The sequence below is a fragment of the Acartia tonsa genome, chromosome 8, assembly GCF_053477335.1.
Source record: "Acartia tonsa isolate MP-2025a chromosome 8, ASM5347733v1, whole genome shotgun sequence".
NCBI classification, from domain to species: domain Eukaryota; kingdom Metazoa; phylum Arthropoda; class Copepoda; order Calanoida; family Acartiidae; genus Acartia; species Acartia tonsa.
This window is the reverse complement of record NC_137267.1, coordinates 18,711,376-18,733,452: the sequence shown is the minus strand read 5'-3', so window position 1 is coordinate 18,733,452 and position 22,077 is coordinate 18,711,376. Positions and strand designations below refer to the sequence as shown.

Genomic DNA, 22,077 nt, shown 5'->3' with positions numbered 1-22,077 from the left:
TAATTATATGGTAATTTGATTTATTAAGTTTTTGAAACACAGCAAATTATTGATCTTTAAATAGCTATTGATATCTGTTTGAGACATTAAAGATCAAATAAGCCTCTTGTCTTCTTAAAAAACAAGGATAACTACATTAGTAGCAAGTGCTTACTTTTTACATAATGGTGAGTTTAATATATGTTGTTTACTTAGTTTAGGTTTTAGATAATTAAAAAAGTTATTTATCGCATCATCTTACAGACAGCTTTCTGCGGATATTAAATGAAAAATTTTAGTATCCGCTAACAAAAATGGTATTAATTTTATGATTTTTATTTTATCACTCATGGAAAATTGTCTGTAATACATGATCTTTCAGTATGGCTGAGAACTAGCGGATAATGATCGATTTCGAAGCTATAGAGATTTTATCAATCAACAAAGCTTCTTTAAAAAGCATTAACATGCAGTATCAATCAAACATATGTGTTAACACCTAATTTGACACGATTACGCAAAGGTCTATGAATACATTTGTCAAGAAACAGTACACCCATAGAAAAATATAGACTATTAACAGACTGTATTAATGTTATAGAAATGTAAAAGCAAGTTAGATCTAAAGCGAAGGCTGAAAATTCCCTTTAAGTAGAGTAGAATACAAAGATGAACGCTTGAACCCAGTAAAAGTGTCGGACTGATTATGACGTAAAAAAAAATAATTAGCCAATGAGAGGCCACTATAAACTTTACCATTGGTCAATAAAGGCCTCTCATTGGCTAATTTTTTTTTACGTCATAATCAGTCCGACACTATTACTGGGTTCCAATACTTTGCTACCTGACCATGTATCTATAATTTTCAATCAATGGACTGAAAGCCTTTAAAGCATAAAAGTTTTAATTGTTCTCCTACTTTCAACATATGAGCACAGCTCATTGTTTAAAACAACATGGGTGTCAACATTATTGGTATGTAATATCTTTTTTAAAGTTATGGGTGTCAGCATTATTGGTATGTAATATCCTTTTCAAGTTGAACTGACGGTCCTTTAAAGAGCTCATTCGAGCAAATATTCTCTCTCCCCCCCCTCATTTTTATATGTTTTAGTGTTTTAATTTAAGTCAGGTTAGGTTAGGTTAGGTTTTATCAGACACATAGTAGCCCCGAAGGGTTAGGGCATGGTAGGTATATGCACTTTGAGGGAAAACACAGCTAAGATTTTCCATGGTTCCTGCATTTTTTGCTTTAAAGAATTGCCCCATATTTATCAAACTTCAATATGTATGTAACAAAAATAAGTAATGCAGTATTTGTTTTTATTTGTTGTCTTTTGTTTTAGGACAGGCCAGTTTAGGTTATATTGGGTATTAGATGGCCCTACATGAGTAAGGTCCCACGCTTTTAAAGATTAAGCAGGGGGTGTCAGTGATCGACAGGCAGAGAATCCTACAGCATCCACCTTTTATCTTTTAATAATATCCTAGATTCAGAAGAAGAATTGGAAGTCTTACCAGCCAAATCTACTGGAATTTCTACACCAGGTATCCATACGTTCTCTCATTTCTTACCTTAAATACTTTGGGGTCATTTTTTGATCCTTTGGTTTTATATTTCATACACAGCCGCTAGTTTTGATATAATAAATGAACATGTTGACTATACGTGAAGGATTATTTAATTTGTTTTTAAAAATAATCATTTTATTACACTAATTAAATAATTAATATTTTTTGTGTAGCGAAGCTAATCTATAATAAATATTAGTCCGTCTGTCTGTCTGCCATTGTTTGATATCATATCCACGTACTAGAAAAGGAAAGAACTCGGTCGCTATTTGAGAAAGACGGCTAAATATTTTGATTAGAACTCATTTAACAATGACCACCTACTCTACGATTTACTTATACATATAATCCGACTATTTATACGTCATTCAAGTAAGCCATTCAAAATCTTTGTCTATGCTTCTAAAATATTCTGACAAATTATGTCCAGCCGTTTTTCAGAATTATTATCGTGGTTTCTCCACCTATTAATTTTGTCATCCTTGTATGTAAAAAGATTAATAAATCCTTAATGCTTACGCAGTTAGTATATTTTGATATAGTTAAAAGAGTACAAATTCAAGTAATTTAAATTGTAAATATTTTAACCTTTATTTTATTTTAACCTTGTTCGTTGACTTACAAATTTATTCACAACAATGGGCATTAAATGTAAGGACGATTGACAATTACATACGAAAGTGACAAAAATTAAAGTAGGGCACAGACGTCCAAGGGGGGGTGGTAAAGGGGTGATTAACCCCCCCCCCCAAATGAATTTGGAGGCCACAGTGCGATTGAAGGTGCTTTGCCTTTTGTGTCAGAACCTAAATTGGGGCATAGTGCATTTCATTACTCTAGGTTAGGTAACTTATTTCACTTTTCAATAAAATCTAAAATGCAGCCGTTTTTGAGAAAATTAGATTTGAATTTTTCATCCCCTGGGAGTTACCGCATAATTATGACTAGAAAAGCAAAGATTATTAATTTAAAATTTTGTACAACTTTGCCTCCGGCACCTCGGGGCTAAAAAAACTAGTTTTAATCTTATAATTGTACATTCTATATCCGCGGAAAGCCGTTTATAATACGATGCGAGAAATAACTATTATCATATCTTAATTGGTTGTTATATAGTTAGACTGTATAGTTTACTGTCCATGTAAATTTTAAAAATTAAAGTTATGGACATATATAATTTGTATAACTGATATTTAAAATAGCTTCCTTTAACCCTTACAGATCGGGGGGGGGGGGGGGGCTCAAAGAGCCCCCCCCCTCTAGTTTTTTCAATCTCATTTTTTTTGTAGGTAAGATGGAGTGCTGTGACTTCATGACTTTTTAAGTTTAGTAATTATACGTCGGCAAGAGTTGATTTTATTAGGATATCTGGTCTGTGTCGGTCGTGGTGTCCGGTCAAAGTCGGTTGGGTAGCACCAAAATTAGAAAATAAATCTTAATTTCTACATTATGACTTTTGTGTATAAGGAGAAACCTAAATTTTTTTGGTGAATACTTAGATATCAATGACCTTCTGAGGAAAGTTGTGTTATGACCGTTTGACCGCTCCCTGACCGACTTTATGACCGATTTTTGTCCGGCTTTTACTACAGACATATATCATGAATATCGTGGCTTCTATTAAATTTTTTTGGTAAATCCTTGAGCAACATCAAACAGACAGAAATATTAATTGGCGCCGCCAACCGCCGTTTTACCGCCGTAACCGCCGAAAATGGCGGTTTCCGTTATTTGCCGTTTTTCGGCGATGATCAGAAAAAGTAATTTTTTTATTATGAAAAATAAAAGTTCGTCCTAAAATTTGGTCATCCTAGCTGCAAAATTGGCCGCTCTACAGCTGTTTTAAAATTTAGCGGCTGGCCGCTAAAAAGCGGCTAAGGAGCGGCCTGGCCGCTATGACTTGAAAAAGTAATTTTCTCTAAAAATACACATGAACCACCAGAAAAAAATTTTACGTCTTTATCTGTAACAGGAGCCGAGATAGAGGGGGGGGCTCTTTGAGCCCCCCCCCCCCCCCCCCGATCTATTAAGGTGGGAATTGGGGCCCGAGCTGTAAGGGTTAAAGAATTTCCTGATTAATGTTTTACAGCCTTTTAAGTTTGTTTGACTATCTTTTTTGTGCTTTTGCTGTACGTTTTCATCAGGGGCATCGAAGCTTTTTTATTTTTTTTTGGGGGGGGGGTAAAATTTTGAAAACAAAAATTTTTTGGGGGGTAATCTTTATTTCATAGAGACATTTTTTTTTATTTGGAGGGGGGGGAGGTAATCACCCCTTTACCCCCCCCCCCCCCCCCTTGGACGTCTATGGTTTTTATGTCCTTTTAGAATCTGACACAGCCAGTGAAATTGACGAGGCACATTTGGCAAAAAACAACACCAAATCTAAAAAAGAAATGGAAGTTTTAAATGAAAAGGTTAAATAATCCATTATTTTGTTAATTTAAAAGTTTTACTTCTTGAAATTCAAAACCCAGATGGTCTAGGACTAATTGAAGATCATAAGCTTCAGATGAACAAACATCCTTCTACTTTGTATTATATCTCCAAATAATGGATAAAAAATTTTAAAAAAAGGTTGGAGTTGACAATAAAGCTTTTGAAGGAGAAAAGTCTTGTTGCTCTACAGGTAAACAATACATTTTATCTAAAAAGTGTAAAATTAACTAAAAAAAGTTATTTTTTAATATCTAAAAAAATGCTTGTAGTTGTATAATAATAGTTTAGCCTTACAACAAACTTTATAAAATAGAACAACAAAGTTTTATACTTGAAAAATGTAATTTTGGCTGGTATTTTGACGTTTTAAAAAAAATCATGTTTTAAATAGCTACAAATTACCTAAGTAATCTACAAAACTATAATCCAAATCTGTAATTTCTATTAGATAAAACAGTGGATACAATAGAGGAAACAAATAAAGAGGAAGTTCCAGGTAATCTACTCGGATTATTCTCTTCAGAGTCATAATGAAAAAAATATGCGAAGCTTTTTGTAGTACCTATAAAAATGACGTCATACTGACAGGCCATTTAAAATGTATACTGACCTGAAATTGGTAATTTAGTCTGTGTTTTGCTTATAGTTGCACATTTGTGTTGTATGATGTCATTTCTTATAGGCACTATAAAGAGCTTCAACATATTTCTTTAAGCTATCTAGAAAAGGATTAGGGTATCTGTTTTCTCTAAATTAAAATCTCGTGAGTGACTTAAGCAATTATTTTCTCATTTTTTGTTTGTTGAAATGTAAGGTTAATAAGATAATTTAAAAATCCATCGATACGAGTCATGGCGAAAGTGCATTTAAGGATCAAACTCTTTTGTAGCTTTAAGTGTATATACTTAAATTTTAAACCTTGTCAAAGTTGAAGTCTATAATTCACTTTGTCTGTCCGCCAGTCCTTAACACAATTAGGGAATTTTCGGTGGCGATTCCTATGACAAATACGCATCTTATTTATCAATTGTCCTATGCATCAGTTGGTCTTTCATCCTTTAAAATATAAAAGATATTATGTGAAGGTTTCGTGTTTTTCTTGGAGTTTTTGGCTATTATCTCTTTTGTTATGAGAATGGATTATCTGCTCCATATCTCAATTTTTCTGTTTGTCCATTCCATGACATTTGTGCTTCGCTACTTATGTACTTTGTAATCCTTGTTTTGTTTTAGAAAGAGAAGAATGGTCAAACCATTGTGATTTCTTTCTGGCATGTCTAGGTTATGCTGTTGGATTAGGTAAGGAGATAGATAGATAGAAATATGGGTAGAAACATTAATAGATAGATTATTACTTAGATAAATATATAAAATGAAAATATAGAAAGATAAAAAGATAAGAAGACAAATTCAAAGGTAGATTAATAGATAGATATATGAATGGGTAGATAGTTCTATAAATACAAAGAAAAAATATAGACATATAAATACATAGAAAAATAAAGAGATTGTTAGATAATCAAATTGATAGATAGAAGTCAGATAAGTAGATAGATTATTCGACAAATGTATAAGTAAATAATAAGGTAGGTAATATGATAAATAGATAAATAATTAGATATATTAGACATATGGATAAAGAGATAGATAGATAAAGTTCTTAATACTTGAAAATATTTTATGATTTAGGGAATATATGGAGATTCCCATATCTCTGTTACAAGCATGGTGGTGGTTCTTTTCTAGGAATTTACAATTTTATTGAAAAAAACTAAATGTCGTCTTTGATTTAAAAACTATCCAATGTGAAAAAAATTACTTGTAAGAATCGATATAGAAAATGTGGATATAGTGATTTTTGTCGTCAGTTGCTTCACGCATAACATATGAAATACCAATTTCAGTATGATTAATATGACGAAAACTTTTCTCATTTTATTTTTATTGTTTAATAATACTTTAAATAAAACATTTTGGGAGCTTTTAGCTTTTTTTTATCGATCTGTATAAAATTGGATAAATTGTTTGCAGTTCCCTACCTTACTATGCTGTTTATGGGTAAGATTATATTTAGTTTAATATACATACTAGCGGTACTAGCGGCTTCACCCCCAGGGGACTTTTATGTGGGAGTAAGTAAGAGGTTAATCACCCCCCCCCCCCTCACATTTAAACTTTAGCTTGAAAAAGGAAAGAATTATTTTTGGGATGGGAAGGAATTTTTCCAGGGGTGATTTCTCTTTGTACCTTCCATCAGAATAGCTAAATGTTTTCCAGGACCTAGGAGAAGCTACACTGTAAAGGTGAACCATATTTATCTAGCGGTTAGCAAGATCCTTTGGTATAGAAAAAATGTATTTACAATGCCTGCTAAATAATAATTGCAAATGTTCACAGAGCACGAAAAACTATTGAAAAGACAATTACAACAAATTAAATTTCCCCTACTTTAAATATATTAATCATCATTTATTTCAGTTGGGTTGCCTTTGTTTTTCTTGGAACTTAGCTTTGGTCAGTATGCCAGGTACTATAATTACATAAAAGTAACTGGATGTTTGTCTGTGTGTGTGTGTGTACACTAAGATATCACTAACGGATTGATCTAAATGGACTTCAATAAATCTTCTTTTATGCCCAGAGAGACTTTTCATCAGTTTTCGAGTAACCTTTAAGGAACTTTACTGCTGGTCAGATTTAGGTTAAATTTACATGCAATAGGAAAGAATATGCCAATCCTTTTACCAAGAAAAATGGCTCCCTTCATAATTCCCTCTAAAATGTTCTTTCTTCGGGTATAGTCCCTTTCGTGACAGCTTCTCTTGAGTTGTTAGGTTAGGTTAGGTTAAGTTTGAGTAGGTGATTGCCCCGCAGGGTTAGGCAATTGGCTCCGCAGGGTTAAAGCCCCCCACAGGGGCTAGACATAGGAGAAAAGCTATTGGGGAAATACGACGAAACGCCCTTTTAGAGGCGTTGTCACGAAAGGGACTATACCCCTTTCTTGTAATAGCTGAAATAAAATTTTATTTTATTTAGCATTGGTCCAGCAAAAATCTACAAGAAACTACTACCTGCCTCTTCTGGGCTTGGATGGGGAACTGTTATGATAGGTAAAATAAATATCTATACGAGTAATGCAATGTCTTTCTGTCTACACTTCGAAAAAAAATTTGATATTTATAGGTTCTGAATTTATAATTCATCAATATTTTGACAAAATATTACTCACCAAAAATTATTTGTATGTCTGTCAATTAAGCTAGCAAAAAAAAAGATAGACAGAGAAAAACAATTTGCCAAGGAGCTTGAAACACTATTATTAAAATACCTCAAGTGGGGAGGGGGGGTTGAGGGTTAGAGCGGAGAAATTTATAAAAAGAAACCCCTGGGGTAAATTTTGGTGAGGTAAACAAAATTTTCCCCTGCCAACAGGTTTCAGGAGGGGTAATTACCCCCCCAAGCAAATTTTACCCCCAGGGTAAAAATTTTGGGGGGGTAAAAAAAATTTTGCGGCGCGCTTCGCGCGCCATTTTACCCACCCAAAGCAAATTACCCTCCCTCATAGAAAATTTTTTCCCCCACCAAATAAAAATGCTTGGACGCCCCTGCTCAAATCGAGAAAGAAAGAAACATTCAAAATTTGTATAGATAATCCAGTATTCTAGTGGGTAAAATGACTAGAATACTAATAATAAGTCATGTTGAAATTGTTAAGCCATTATTTTTTTTACAGCCAAATTTACATATGTTTTTTTATTCTATTTTAGCCTTGTTAGTAAGTTATTACTATAACATGATAGTTGCTTGGACTGTGTACTACATATATGCAGGTAAAATTACAGTATTCATTATTTTTTTTAAGCAGCTACGCCCCGAAAAGACTCTAGGAACACTTGATTGAAGAAAAGAGAGAGAGGGGGGGGGGGGGTTAAGTCGACTCTCAACTTTCAATTTAGTTTAAAAAAAAAAAAAATATTTTAGGGACGATTTCTGAAGGGTGGTAGTACACTCCCTTGAAATCTTCACTGCACCTTTTATAGTCTTTTCTTTACATGAGAACCATACCGGTTTATGGGTTAGCGAGATCCTTCGCTACACAAAAACACACAGACATGCAAACACATAGTTAGAGAGAGGTGCACTGTTCTACTGAGATAATAATAAACCTATTAAAATAGATATTTGTGAATCTCTTAAATAAAAAGGAACATCAAAACTTTTAGAGTGTCAGAACTGAAAAAACAGAATATAAATATATAAGTATAAACAAAATTGGAAGTAAATTTGTTGAAAAATTACTCAAATACAGAGTACTGTGAAGGACATACTTATATTTTTAGGACTTGATAGATATGCTCCGCTTATAACATTGTACTTTGGTGTATTAGAAATCAGTATTCCAAAAACCAAAGAATAGGATAATTACATCACATGAAAAATGCTTAAAAGAAAGTTAAAAATAACTTTCTAAATCTTACTTAAATGTTATAGGAATCATCATGCAAAATTTTAAAACTATAGGACAATTCTAACCTGCCCAATTTTATTAAACCGTTCCGCACGGATGGACTTACCGACCCTGAATACAGAAAAGTTTTGCTTTTGAAAATTGTTATTCAATCGTTCTTAAGTACGCACAGACAGAAAAAGACAGTTACAAAGTAACTTCGCTTCTCATACATGGAATACTTAGGAATGTCAAAATAAAAGTTCATATTTAGAAATCGTGATAAAATGTATTTCTGTCATAATTACAAAATAAACAATATATTGTATGCTAATCAAAATTGGGACCATAATTCACAAATTTAATTCATTTTGTAATTCATAGAAAAAAATATATAACCCCAATTATGATAAATAAAATTCCCCCCTTTGTTAATTTAAATTAATGGGTAAAAGATTAGACACTGCAAGTTTGAAACCACCAAATTCAACATAAAAGTACCCAAAGTTTTAGCAGGAGTTATAAAACTTTGGGTACCAGTCCTATGTCCCTGGTAATTTTTCTTCTTTGAAACTTTGTCCTGATCACTGATCGAAGTAAAGTGTAGTAATCAAATTATTAAAATTTTGAGATTATTCAATTTATGTAATATTTAAATCATGGAAAACTTGCAAAACATTTCCATTGTACTTTTAGTTTTTTACTCTGTGAATTATTATAATGAACGGCGGTTTTTCTGTAAACATTCTCATATGGATTCGAAACCGATTAATATCCACTGGATAAGCACCGGTTTTCAGCCATACTTAATAATCACGTTTAGCATCGTATTATATCCAGTTTTCTATGAATATAAAAATGTACAATCATAAGATTAAACCAGTTTTTTTAGTCCGTGCCTTCACCATCTCGGGGCTAAATTAACTGATTTTAATCTTATAATGGTACATTATATATCCGCGGAAAGCTGTTTATGATGCGATGAATAAATATTCAAGTATGGCTTCGAAATCAATATCTGAATCATGTATAGCATCGTATTACAGACAATTTTCCACGAAAATATAAATCGATTTAATCTTATATTTTTTCATTTTGATATTCGAAAAAAGCTGTCTATAATACGATGCGATAAATAATTGCATAATTGCTTTATTGATTTAGGTTTTGCAAGCGAGTTGCCTTGGTCCAAATGTCATGACGATACCTCCGCAGGAAAACTATTCTTCTTTGTAAATAATCTATTCTTGTTAAGAATAGATACTTTATAATTATTCTTGTCCGTCCGTCAGTCTCTTCGTAATACTTTAGGGAAATGTAATTTTCGCGACTGCCATATAAAATAGACCGCTGAATTTTTGGTAATTTTAATTCCCTGATTCAAAATTTTATGTAAAAAAGAGGTTTAGTGACTATAAAATGATTTTTTGTGACAACCAAATATCAGTTTGTCTCACTTGTATGTTTGTTCACCTGTATTTTGATGGATGTTGTCATCCTTGTTTAAGGGCTAACAGCCTGTAAATTTAGCTTGTTTAAAAATTATAGGTTAAAAAAATCACGAAACCTTATCAACAAAAATTTACAGGAAAGATAAAATTTTAAGAGAATATTTTCTGTATTATTATAGCTTGTTTTACTTCTGACCAGAATAACGAGTGTTTGAGTCAATCTGATAATCAGGAATAATTCATTTTTCACAATCATAATTTCATGATTTTGATACTGTTCTGTTGATAACAATAATTTCAATAGTAATTGCTTTTTTCATAAAGCCGACATAAAATAATCAATAAAATTGCACATCGACAATATACACCAATTTTGTTTTATCTTCAGTGAAGAATTTTGCCCCTGCATTAAGACTAGACCATGACATTTGACAATTCTCTATATGCTGCAATTAATTAAGTTTCAAAAAAAAATATCATTTCAAATAACCTCTAAAAACTGTTTCTAAAATTTATTTAAAAATTTTGTTTTGTACATTTCAATACATTTTACTAAATAAACTTATGTGTAAAGTACATGTACTCCTCAAAATAATTAACTTCCATGTTGTTTCTCTGCAAAAGCACCTTATTAAAAATGAAAATTGAATTTGTTTCAGATGATTTTCTACAACCATACTTGTGTTAATTTAACAACAATTTGCCAACAATTTGAGTAAGTTTGAAATAATTTAGTATCAAAACTACTTTACATAATTCATGGGAACAAAATTCAGCTTCATGTATTATTTTGTTTTTGTATACTAAAGTAACGTAGGATGTATGTCTAAATATCCGTTAATATCCAAAAGTTTTGCAATTTCCACAGAAGTTTTTTTTTATTCCAGAACGAGTTTTAGGCTATTTGGAGGTAAGGTACGACACCCAACTTAGACATATGGTCCCGAAAAAAAATCGAAAATCCCCACCACCAAAACAATTCTTGTTTTGAATACAAAAAATAGATGTGATGGAGTGTAAAACTAAACACGATTGCTGCATTTGGATGAAAGGTTGCGTGATTTAAAATTGTAAATTCTTATATTTGATTTATTTAGTGCTGAAGTTTATAATTCCACACACTGCGTCAACAATGAAACTACAAGGTCAGTTCAGAAATTTTTGAGGACAGGCAAATGGACGATACATTATTGCACGTGCCAAAAAAGATGAGTAAGTTTAAACAAAGTCCTCAAAGTTTTAAAATATTCGAATGTCCCATGTCCTCATAATATGTTACTAATAAAATTTTGGATCATGAAAAGAAAACGAAGTAGCGGGTTTCGCCTTTTTACTATTTCTAGCCCCTTCTGGGGCTCTAACCATGCAGGGCAATCATAAATATTTACTTAACCTAAAAATAACTTATCAAAAGCTACTGTGAAGAGACGACGAAACCAGCTATTTCGTTTTCTTACCAATGATCCAAATTCATTTCAAACGTCTCCTTATGAGAATATTTGTTTGGCTGCTTTTAAATAAGCTATTAACACATTTTGTCTTCTAATTTTGTTATATCTATAAAAATGAGCAAGTTGCATTACTGACTCTTCAGCATACCTTTCCATTCTTGATTAATTTTCAAACTTATTTTTTTACATTTTATTTTAGCTTTGTGGATTTGCAAAAGGCTTTAAATAGAGTTTCAGCATCTGAAGAATATTTCAGCTATAATATGCTTGGTCTCAAGGTAATGTCATTTTTTTATCACTGTATATCAAAATGATTTTCAATGGTATTAATCTGATTCAAAAAATAGGTATCATTAAACGGCCTCTTGGAGTCCACGCTTTCAAAAAGTTTTAAAAATAAAGAAACTTTTTGAAGGGGGGATATTTTTTCGGGGCTATTTCTCTTGGGGTGAAAATGGTTCCCTCCCCCCAAATTAGTTATAAATCTTACCAAGACCTCTAGGAAGCTACACTGTAGCGGTACAGAAGTTTGCAAGATCCTTCGGGCCAGACAGAGCCAGATGGACACGGATCAGGTTTAAGACAAAATTACACCTTGTTTTATTGGAAAAGTACAACAATTTGAATTTTTAAAAAATATGTAATGTTTTTAAGTCCACAAATGAAAGGAAACTTAATGTACTAGGACAATTTACTGTGAACCTAGTAACAGTGTCTAACTTTTTATCTTTGTGACGTAACAAAAATCCATCTCTTTTTTAGGGGTTTCCTTTCCCACCTCCCATCTCATCCTTCGTTTTTTGTTACGTCACAAAGATAAAAAGTTATACACTAATACTAGGTTCTTTACTGTCCTTAACTATAACTGTGTTCTGAAGAAATAATGTTTAATTTTGTAATTCAATATGAAAATGCTATTATGAGAAAATGACAATCTCATATTATCCTGTTTTGACGTTATAAATTTCGGGAAAGGGAAAGGAAAAGGGAAAGTAGTACCCCATTTCTCCCATCTCCTTTGAAGAGATTTTCTTCCCCCGGCCCCTTCCCTTCTCCTATCCCGAAATTTATGACGTCACAACAGGACAATTTTGGCTTTGTCTGAGAAAATGTAAAATTTGTTTTGCACAGGATGATTCCAGCTGGGAAAATATGGGAGATATCCAGATTCATTTGGTCATCAGTTTAATCATTGCATGGATTATTGTGGCTCTAAGTTTGAGTAAAGGTAGCAGTTAAACATACAATTATAATGAATAGAGAGAAAGACAGACCTCTTGAAAAATAATACATAGATTTGTAGACATATAGATCAAACGATAGATAAATATAGATAGACAGGTATACTATTAAGGTTGCTAGATTGAACACATAAAAATAGAACAACAAGAAAACATATTGATGGATAGATTTATCTTAGTCATACTGTTTCTCTAAGATATATATAGTTAGAAAGATAAATAGATATCTTACATAATTAAGTACATATATGTATGATTTAAATCAAAGATTAGAAATAGCACGTAGACATTTAACAATTGTGCAACTAAAACAAATATTGCAATCGTTTTCAGCACATGTAATGAATTTATTTGCTTTTTATATTATACTAAAAATAACTTTTATTTATTTTGTGAAATTTATTTCCTTTTATTACATTTCAGCAATGTTTAAAAGTCATTATGTTTGTACTTTTCTGCTGTATAAATATACCTTAGATTTATTATTTGCAAAAGCAATTCATTTAAATCGTTTTCTTTTTCCTGCTTGTATTAGGTATATAGGACTCTATAAAAAAATTCTTCCATATATGTAATTATTTTTGTAAAATTTATATAAATGGAATTATATATTTTTTATTTAGGCGTAAAGTCAAGTGGTAAAGTTGTATATTTTACAGCTATTTATCCTTTTGTAATCCTCGTGGCTTTGCTTATCAGAGGTGTAACATTACCAGGTAAAAGGGAGGGATGATTAATGAAGAAAACTCGTAATAAAAAAAATAAGTTTTAACACATCTGTAGTAAGTATACAGACTTCAGTTAACTGCAATTTATGCTTATGAAACCCATCTCTCAAAAGTCAGGAGCAGATGAATTGCCTAAAATTTAATTTTGCTTGAGAGAACCATTCATTACAAAGAAATTTTTGATAATACCTCTATAGCTGTAAGAAGGATATTAATAAGGAGGGGGGGGGGGGGACTTCCAGTTACCTCTTAAGGTCAGTCCCTAAAAGCTAATGATGAATCATAATAAGTATTGATGAAATTTTACACACAATTATTTCAGGTGCTTATGATGGAATACTGTGGTACTTAACACCTGAATGGGATAAACTGATGACAGTTGAACCCTGGGCAGATGCAGCCACTCAAATATTCTACTCTTTGGGAGTTTGCTTTGGAACTTTGGTTACTTTTTCTAGTTATAACAAGTAGGTGAAGATTAAAATCAAATTTAAGTATCACCTATAGGTTGTTATAGAGCTAAAAAACACCTCAATGAGTAATGAGAGAAAATTTTTTGTATAGATTTGATAACAACTGTTTGAGGGATGCCTTCATTGTTAGTATTGGCAACTGTTCAACCTCCATCTTCTCTGGATTTGTAATCTTCTCCATTGTTGGATTTATGGCTCAAGAACTTAGACTTCCTGTTGGTAATTCTCATAGATTTTTCTAAAGAAGGTGTCTTATCTTTTTTTCATAGCTAGTCGGTGTTTTCAGTAATAGTAGATGTAAAATTTTCCATAGAATTTAGATATGCAATCTTTTTTTGTGGACATCTTATTTTTTAAGTAATTTAAGTTTTTTTTAAATTAATTCGGTTTTAAGGTATTAAAACTCCACAAAATAAAAGAAGAAAATTGCCAGCATGAACAAAAATAGTAAGATCTTTAATTTGACACCTTGCTTTTTGAATTCTGTTGAGTAATTATTGAAAAAATTTATTTTTTTGAACCCACATGAATAAAAACTTTGAACTTAAATATTTCACTTTAACAGTTATAAATCTATCTCAACCATAACATTTATAAATTAGTAACTACTGCTGCTTCATAACGAAATATATTTCAAAGAAAAAAATCTTCATTATCAATCGCATCTGTAATAGAAAACAACAACATAAATAAATGAAAAAAAAAGCATTAAGAATTATACAAAAATAGTCAAAATGTTAAAATATATCATAAAAAATAAAATTTTAAATTCACAGCTACTGTTTAGATCTTTACTATAACACAACCAAATAACAAATGAAGGAGAAGCGGTCAACCTGGCTGTGTAATAAGAGAGAGAAAGGGAAGGGTATATAGTTTGAAAAAAATATTTTTTAAAAAACAATTGCAACTGCATTTTGAATCAAGTTCTACGATTTAACAATGGTTCAAATTTTCTAATATAAAATTTTTCACGGGCTAATCTTATCCAAGGATTATTACTTTTAAGTTGCTCAAAAGGAACAAATTGTAAATGACAAGGGTTGTGGCCATTTTGTGAAAAATGTTGTCCTACAGTTTTTACAGAATTTGGTTCAATTGAATTTTTGTGTTCTCTGAATCTATCCACTGCTTTACGTCCTGTTTGTCCAATATATTGTGGATGAGATTTACAAGTTCCATTATCTTTAGTACAAGTTATACAATATATAATATTTTCCGAATTACAAGTCAAATTAGATAAAATGGGAATAGTTTCTTTTGTTACAGAAGATACAATGTTGTTAACAAATTTAGGTGAAAATTTACATAACATACAATCATTACCACAATGTTTAAAACCTATCTTATTTCTGGAAGGTCTTTTAGGAACTAAACTTTTTGGCAACTTTGCTCTTATGAGAAATTCTCTCAAATTTTTTGGTTTTGTCCAGCACACCATCGGTGGATCTGGAAAAATCTTTTTTAATAAAGGATTTTGTGTCATGACCTTCCAGAATTTAAACAAAATATTTGAAATATGTGGCAACCGTGGATCATATTGTAAACTAAGAATTGGGCGGTTTACAATTTTTTTCTCTACTTTTTTCAAAGCAGTTGACCTATCAATTACAGAAACACGTTCAAAAGCTTTTAAAATGTAATTTGGTTTGTATCCACGGGTCAAAAGTAATTCTTTTAAAGTATCTAATTGTTTTACAAAATCTAAATTATCACTGCAAATGCGTTTTAATCTCAAAGCTAATGAATAAGGAATATTTTCAGTTATATGACTAGGGTGACAAGAAGATGTAAGCAAATAAGAACATTTTTTGCCAGGTTTAACAAATAAATCAGTTTTAATATAACCATTTTTATCAATTGATATCACAGTGTCTAAAAATTCTACAGATTTGGTCTCGAAATTGTAAGAAGCTTTAAATTTAAGATAAGGATGAAAATTGTTCAAATGTTCAATAAACTTTAAAAGTTGTTGCTCAGTGCCAGTCCAAAAGAAAAAAATATCATCAATATATCGTTAAATATTTCATTACACAGGCAAAAGAAATAGGTGTTTATTTATACTCTTAGAATGAAAATAAAATTACAAATCCATTCTAAGCAAAATTGAAAAAAAAGTTTACAAAATAGTAAATAAACTACAATAAAAGAAATTATATAAAAATATTGTATTATATTATACAGGCAACCATCTAAATTCCTTGTATTGAGAGTAAAAATAGGAAGGGGGTAAAGAGGGGGTGAAATAAGTGTTGCCTGTATAATAAAATATGTTAGGCCATTTTTTCTTTTTTTTCTTTTTTTTCAATTTTGCTTACAATAGATTCATAATATTTTCTGATTTTAAAGGTATATATAAACCCATATTTTTTATGCCTGTGTTAGGATATATTTATGTTCAAAGTTTTGATTAAACCAAGGATTTTTTTAATAGTTACCTGACAGAATTCAAAAAGTAAGGTGTCAAATTAAAGATCTTACTATTTTTGTTCAAAATGGCAATTTTCTTCTTTTTTTGCGTTTTAGTACCTTAAAACCAACTTAAATTACTTTAGAAATAAGAGGTCTACAAAAAAAACGATTGCATATCTAAATTCTATGGAAAATTGTACATCTACTACTTACTAAAAACACCGACTAGCTATAAAAATAAAAGTCAAGACACCTTCTTTTAGAAAATGACAATTGTTTTGGCTGACCAATCTTAAATTCTAAACACTTTTAATTTGTTTTTATTTGTAGGTGAAGTGATTAGATCAGGACCTGGTCTAACTTTTATAGTTTATCCAGAAGCTTTGTCTAAGTTGCCATTGTCACCTTTGTGGTATGAAATTTTAGCTTTTATGTAGATTTGTAATAATATTTCATTAACCACACATACAGAGGTTGGCGGTTATTGTAGATTTCTTGTATTTAAAGCTGAGAAGATAAATTACAGTGAGTGCGGGGTCAATGGGCTGTTTATTACACTAGTCTCCAAAGTCTTACAATAATGTTTTCTTATTTGTTGCCTTAACAACCTTGGGGACTTTTTTTTAAAGTTAAATTGTTTACTTCATTTAGTTGAGTGTCCGAAAGCGTTTCAAATACTAATTGTAATCTACAGAAGAAGTGATTTTGTGTTTAATCATTGGGGATGTACATCAATATATTGGCTATTGTCTTATCTCTTAAGATCCCTGGATAACTCAGCTTATGCTTACTAGAAACATTTATTTTGAAGTAAAACTTAAAGAAAATTTTAAATATTTGATGGTGTAATTTTCAGACTTAGTCTTTGTTTTTAAAAATGGTATCTAGTGAATTTTACAAAGAAATCTACAATAATCACTACTAACTTTGTGATAAACTAACACTTATAATATAACTATACTTTATATATGGACTAATTTACTTTAAAAAGAACATAAACGATTTCTTACAGTTTAATGTTGAATGTTATTATTTTTTAATTCCTATTACAGGCTATGTTTTCTAAAAAAAAACTCTTATTATTCTTGAAGGTCCTTTTTGTTCTTCACCATGATTCTAACCCTGGGCTTGGATTCACAGTTTGCTATGGTTGAAGCAGTTACTAGTGCTGTTTTTGATCAGGCATATTCTAGATTTAACAATAATAATTGTAGGATATTTTTGTAAAAAACAATAACAACTTACACAAGTAATATAATAATCAATTGTTACTCATAAAAGCTTATAATATTTTTCTTAAAGCTTCAAATATTCTTTGCTTTAGGTCTTTCCTCTTCTTCAGTATGATTCTTACCCTGGGTTTAGACACCCAGTTTGCAATGGTAGAGGCTGTTACAAGCACAGTATTAGATCAGGATTTTATTCAAGAAAATATTTATAATGATTTTGTGGTAGAAGATATTGGTTTAAATAAAATGCATTAAAAAGACAAAGAATGATATGCCTAGAATTTCACTAATTGCCCAATTAATTGAAAAATAGGTCAATGTAATCTTTTTCAAGTTAAGCAAAGATTAACTTAATCTAGAATAGACATTGTAACAGTTTCCAAATACAAGAAGATATACAACCACAACAGTGTTCTCCATATGTCTTGCGTTTTGTGTCACAGGTTATAAAATATTTTGTCTTTTGGTCCATTTGTCTATAAGTTAAAGTAAAAGGATGTTTGTCTTCTATAATCAAGGTTATGACAATTCCTACAGAGATCTGTGAACATAATATTAGATATAATAAATCATATATTTTTAGGAATTCCAATGTGTATGAATGGTGGAATGTTTGTTTTTGAATTATTCAACTGGTACTCTGCTTCCTGGTCTATACTTGCCTTAGCTGTACTAGGTAATATAACATAATTGGTGTAATAATGTAAATTATTGTCAATAATGGTTCCAATAATCTATGTCTTAAAATATTGATCAAATTATACAATTCATAGAACTCACTAGAGGACAACAGATACCCCTTTAATTGCCTTGAAAAAATATGTTTCTATGTGGAGTACTTCTAAACTCTACTTAACCAAAAAATCATAAGAAAAAAATTATTGAACTTTTTGACACTAAATTTACCTTAGAATCACTTTTAGTCCTGGATATTGCTGGTTAATTTAATTTTCGTATCAACCCATAATTTACCAAACTGTATGGTTTGTAGTGAAGGTATTATGCTTAAAACAATACAGGGCAATATATCTTTCCAGTCTTATTATACACACCTTAGTTAATTTAATCAATTCAAGAAATGTGCAAAGAACAAACATTCTCATTTTATGGAAACACATATATGTTGAATGAAAGGCAAACACTATATGTAGAACATTAGTTAGTCTTTACAAATTTGTTCAAGTTTAAGTTTGTCATTATTTAACATGAATAAGAAAGGGCTGAGAACTATAATTCAGACAGTAGCTTTTATACTTTTTACTTACCAAATGATAGAAGCAATTTCAAAGTATCAAACTAAACCCATTATCAATGATATGAAAACAGTCAAATTGACACCTCAAGATGCGCCAGTAATGTTTATATGTAACACAAACCAGTACCTCTATGGGCAAGCTAAAAATGTAGGATATAACAAAGTTACTGATCTACTACAAGGAAATCTTTTTAATAATGAATCAATCAGTTTCAGAGGAAAATACAACAATTTTACTTTTGATAACATGGATCTTTTCAGTTACAACTACTCAGATTTAGAAATAACTACAGGTGAACTAAATCAAATGTTTGTTCAACCTTATGGAGTATGCAACAGACTTGATAACTATACATCACCAATAAGGATAACTACAAAACAAAAAGTTAACCTGTTCTTGGTAGATCCAAACCTAAATAATGATTTCAGAATAGAATCTTCAGCTGTTATTGGTGAAGAAATCACGCTGGAACCTTTGCCTTCTAATTTTTATGAGGTCAAAATTATAGAGATTCAACAGAAAATAGTTGATTCTAGTCTACATGATGGAGATACATGTACTGATTATACAAGGATCAAGTCAAGTTACAGGAATTGTCTGCAAAACAAATTAAAAAAAAAGTTTATGACCTACTTGAAATGTATTCCACCCTGGTTTCCAAATGAAAAAGAAAATGTTTGTGACCTTCAAGTTGATATTGATGAAAGGTTCAAGAATGAATACTTCAATCTGGTTGATAACTTGTACAAAAGAGAAGATTTAGGAAGCCTTATTGATTGCAAACGTCCATGTAAAAAGGCAGTTATTCAACACAAAAAGATTTTCTACATGTCTAACTATCCCAAATTTGGAGTTCTCAAACTAAAAATAGGATCAAATATTCCAAAAGAGACAGAAATCTACAGTTATGATATTTTTTCTCTTGCTGTGGAACTTGGAAGTGCTTTAGGTCTTTGGTTAGGTTTATCCTTGTTGAGTTTGTTTGATCTAGCCATTGAGTATTATAATTATCTGTGTAAAGTTACAAGATTTCTATAATTTTACTTTGTAATGTGTTAATGTGATAAAAAAATTTGTTTATAATATAATTTGTTACATATAAATATGTTATTTTAAAATCAAAATAAATAATAAGTATTGACAATGAAATTAGTTTTGTACCTATGAACCATAATAACTAAAATATAGATAAAAATAAAAATAATTTTAATAAAAAATTCACTTCATTAGAGTTTCTTGTAATTGCTTGGTTCCTTGGATTGGATAAATACTTTGCTAACATTAGGTAAGTATATTAGTATATTGAATATTAATATTAACATTAATTGATTAGGTATCATCACAAAATCTTTTACATTGACAATTGTAAAAATAGTCCTTCAGAAATTTGATTTTTATAATAAACTTTTTTTTTCTTAAACATATAATTTTTCATTAAGGTGCAATATAACATGTAATTTATTAATATATTGAATTCAAAAATCACTAAATATGATTATTTGTTTAGAGAGATGAAAGTAAATGTCGGTTTTACAAAGTATTACTTTCAAATTACATGGAAGATAGGTAAATATACTATGAACATTTCTATTTGTAACAAAATTGAAAAATAGTTTTAAACAACTTACCATTGGTAATGATTGATAATTTTATATTTTATGTTTTTATTCTTGCAGCAGCACCATTCATTATTATTTATTTTCAGTGTCCCCTCTGCTAATGATTGTTCTATGTGTTCTTACTATATGGCAAATGGCTCCTTGTTCTTATAAGGTAATTATTTTAATGCATTGCATTTTAAGTTAAAATGTTAAAAAAAAGGATCAAATGACTTTTAAGAATTTTTTTTTGTACATGACATCATGCCAATTTTTTTTAACATTTTTTATATATAATTAGGGCCTTTGTGTTAGTCGGTCTTTGGAACTTTCATATATAAATTGATTTGGACGGCTTTAGGCTATTTTACTGGCCCTCTCCTCCCCAAGAAAGTAGGGACAAAGCCGCTGGTAAATTAAATGTCTATTTCTTAAATTGATAATCTAAAATAATGGATATAGGATAAGTGGATATTGTCAGAGATTCTCGCTTACCTTGCTAAAAAGTTTCTCCCAGTTGGCTTTTATAACGATGCCCCCCTTTTCCCCTTATCTTATGAAACCCTTCCTCTCCCCTGACCATGGAGGAACGTATTGACCAATTTATATGTATATGAGGACTATAATAGCAACATAAATTCCCCTGTCATAATATCCACGTATTATATATGCATTGTCGTATCTTAATAAATTGCAAAGGTCTGAACGAGAGATGGGACAAGAGGCTGTTTACTACACTAGTCCCCAAAGTTTTTTAATAGTGTATTCTTTTTTGTTGGCTTGGCAACTTTGGGAACTTTAGTGAATGTTGATTAGTTAGTTCATTAGGTTGAGTGTTCAAACGTTTCAACCACTTGTTTTAATCATCAGATGGTCAAATTTGTGTATCATTTGTATATTTATTATGATAAGTAAACTTTTTTGGTGCATAGTAAGGCATTGTCTAAATTATCCATTTTAAATAAAAATCTACTTCTTTTAAGGATTATGTGTTTCCTAACTATATTCAAATTCTCGGATTAGCAATATCAGGTACATTAATTATTATCATTTTTATTCCTTGAAAGTTGCTGAATATTTTTTTTTATTTAGGTTTGTTATAATAACTGGTTTTAGAACGTTTTTATCCTAGATGTTTTTTAGGGTTTTTTTTAGGTTGGTTGTACTAAGTAGAAAATATATTAAAATCATAACAGGATTTGTAGCAATACTTCCTCCTGGCACAATCAAATTTCAGCGGCCAGCAAGATCTTAGTGGACAAATTAACAGACTAAAGACTGATGGAGGGACAGACACTTCTACTTTGGATCATAGATATTTCAAGAATTCCATTTTTATAAAACAATAAGATTTTAGATATTTTTTAAAATTTTAACTAAGGTTTAAATTGAACATGTTTTTAATATATTTTAGGTTTACCAATGGTACCAGTTGTTCTAATGTTTGCCTATTATGTTTGTACTCTTGGCTTCCAACAAGCCTTTTCTACTAAAAATTGGAAAAAGGCGTGATCTATAAACCTTTGAATTTCTTTTCACTTTTTCATATTATCAATATTTAGTTACTAACTAATAGTTTCACCTTTTGTTTTCCATGGATTAAAATCTTAGTTAAAAGTATGATAAGGTAGTTGTTGAATTTTGTTATCACTATGTGATATGATAATATTTATTATTTAGGTTTTGAACTTTTTGTTCATTAATTAGAATATATTATTCTTGTTATATTTCTATTAATTCCATTTCACTAACAAACACATATATAAATAAAACAATACAAACTATAACATTTAGGTAAATTATT

General features: G+C 30.5%; 2 protein-coding genes across 2 annotated transcripts; both read left to right on the top strand.

Annotated features, from left to right (window-relative positions):
- The first annotated feature begins 881 nt into the window (after positions 1–881).
- Positions 882–17,966, top strand: LOC145326508 (sodium- and chloride-dependent glycine transporter 2-like). Its single transcript, XM_080169880.1, has 23 exons — positions 882–954; positions 1,471–1,527; positions 3,877–3,965; positions 4,126–4,177; positions 4,436–4,483; positions 5,221–5,286; positions 5,677–5,733; positions 6,019–6,045; positions 6,466–6,514; positions 7,024–7,097; positions 7,755–7,817; positions 9,599–9,649; positions 10,065–10,117; positions 10,545–10,600; positions 10,983–11,030; positions 11,536–11,614; positions 12,468–12,564; positions 13,201–13,293; positions 13,628–13,772; positions 13,870–13,997; positions 16,521–16,602; positions 17,282–17,400; positions 17,938–17,966. The coding sequence occupies exons 1-23, from the start codon at positions 936–938 to the stop codon at positions 17,964–17,966; spliced, it is 1,581 nt and encodes a 526-aa protein (XP_080026006.1). The 5' UTR covers positions 882–935.
- LOC145326166 (sodium-dependent dopamine transporter-like) lies at positions 17,747–22,055 on the top strand. Its single transcript, XM_080169312.1, has 7 exons — positions 17,747–17,862; positions 18,003–18,095; positions 19,906–19,960; positions 20,183–20,241; positions 20,381–20,448; positions 21,257–21,305; positions 21,688–22,055. The coding sequence occupies exons 2-7, from the start codon at positions 18,011–18,013 to the stop codon at positions 21,783–21,785; spliced, it is 414 nt and encodes a 137-aa protein (XP_080025438.1). The 5' UTR covers positions 17,747–17,862; positions 18,003–18,010; the 3' UTR covers positions 21,786–22,055.
- Positions 22,056–22,077: the final 22 nt, after the last annotated feature.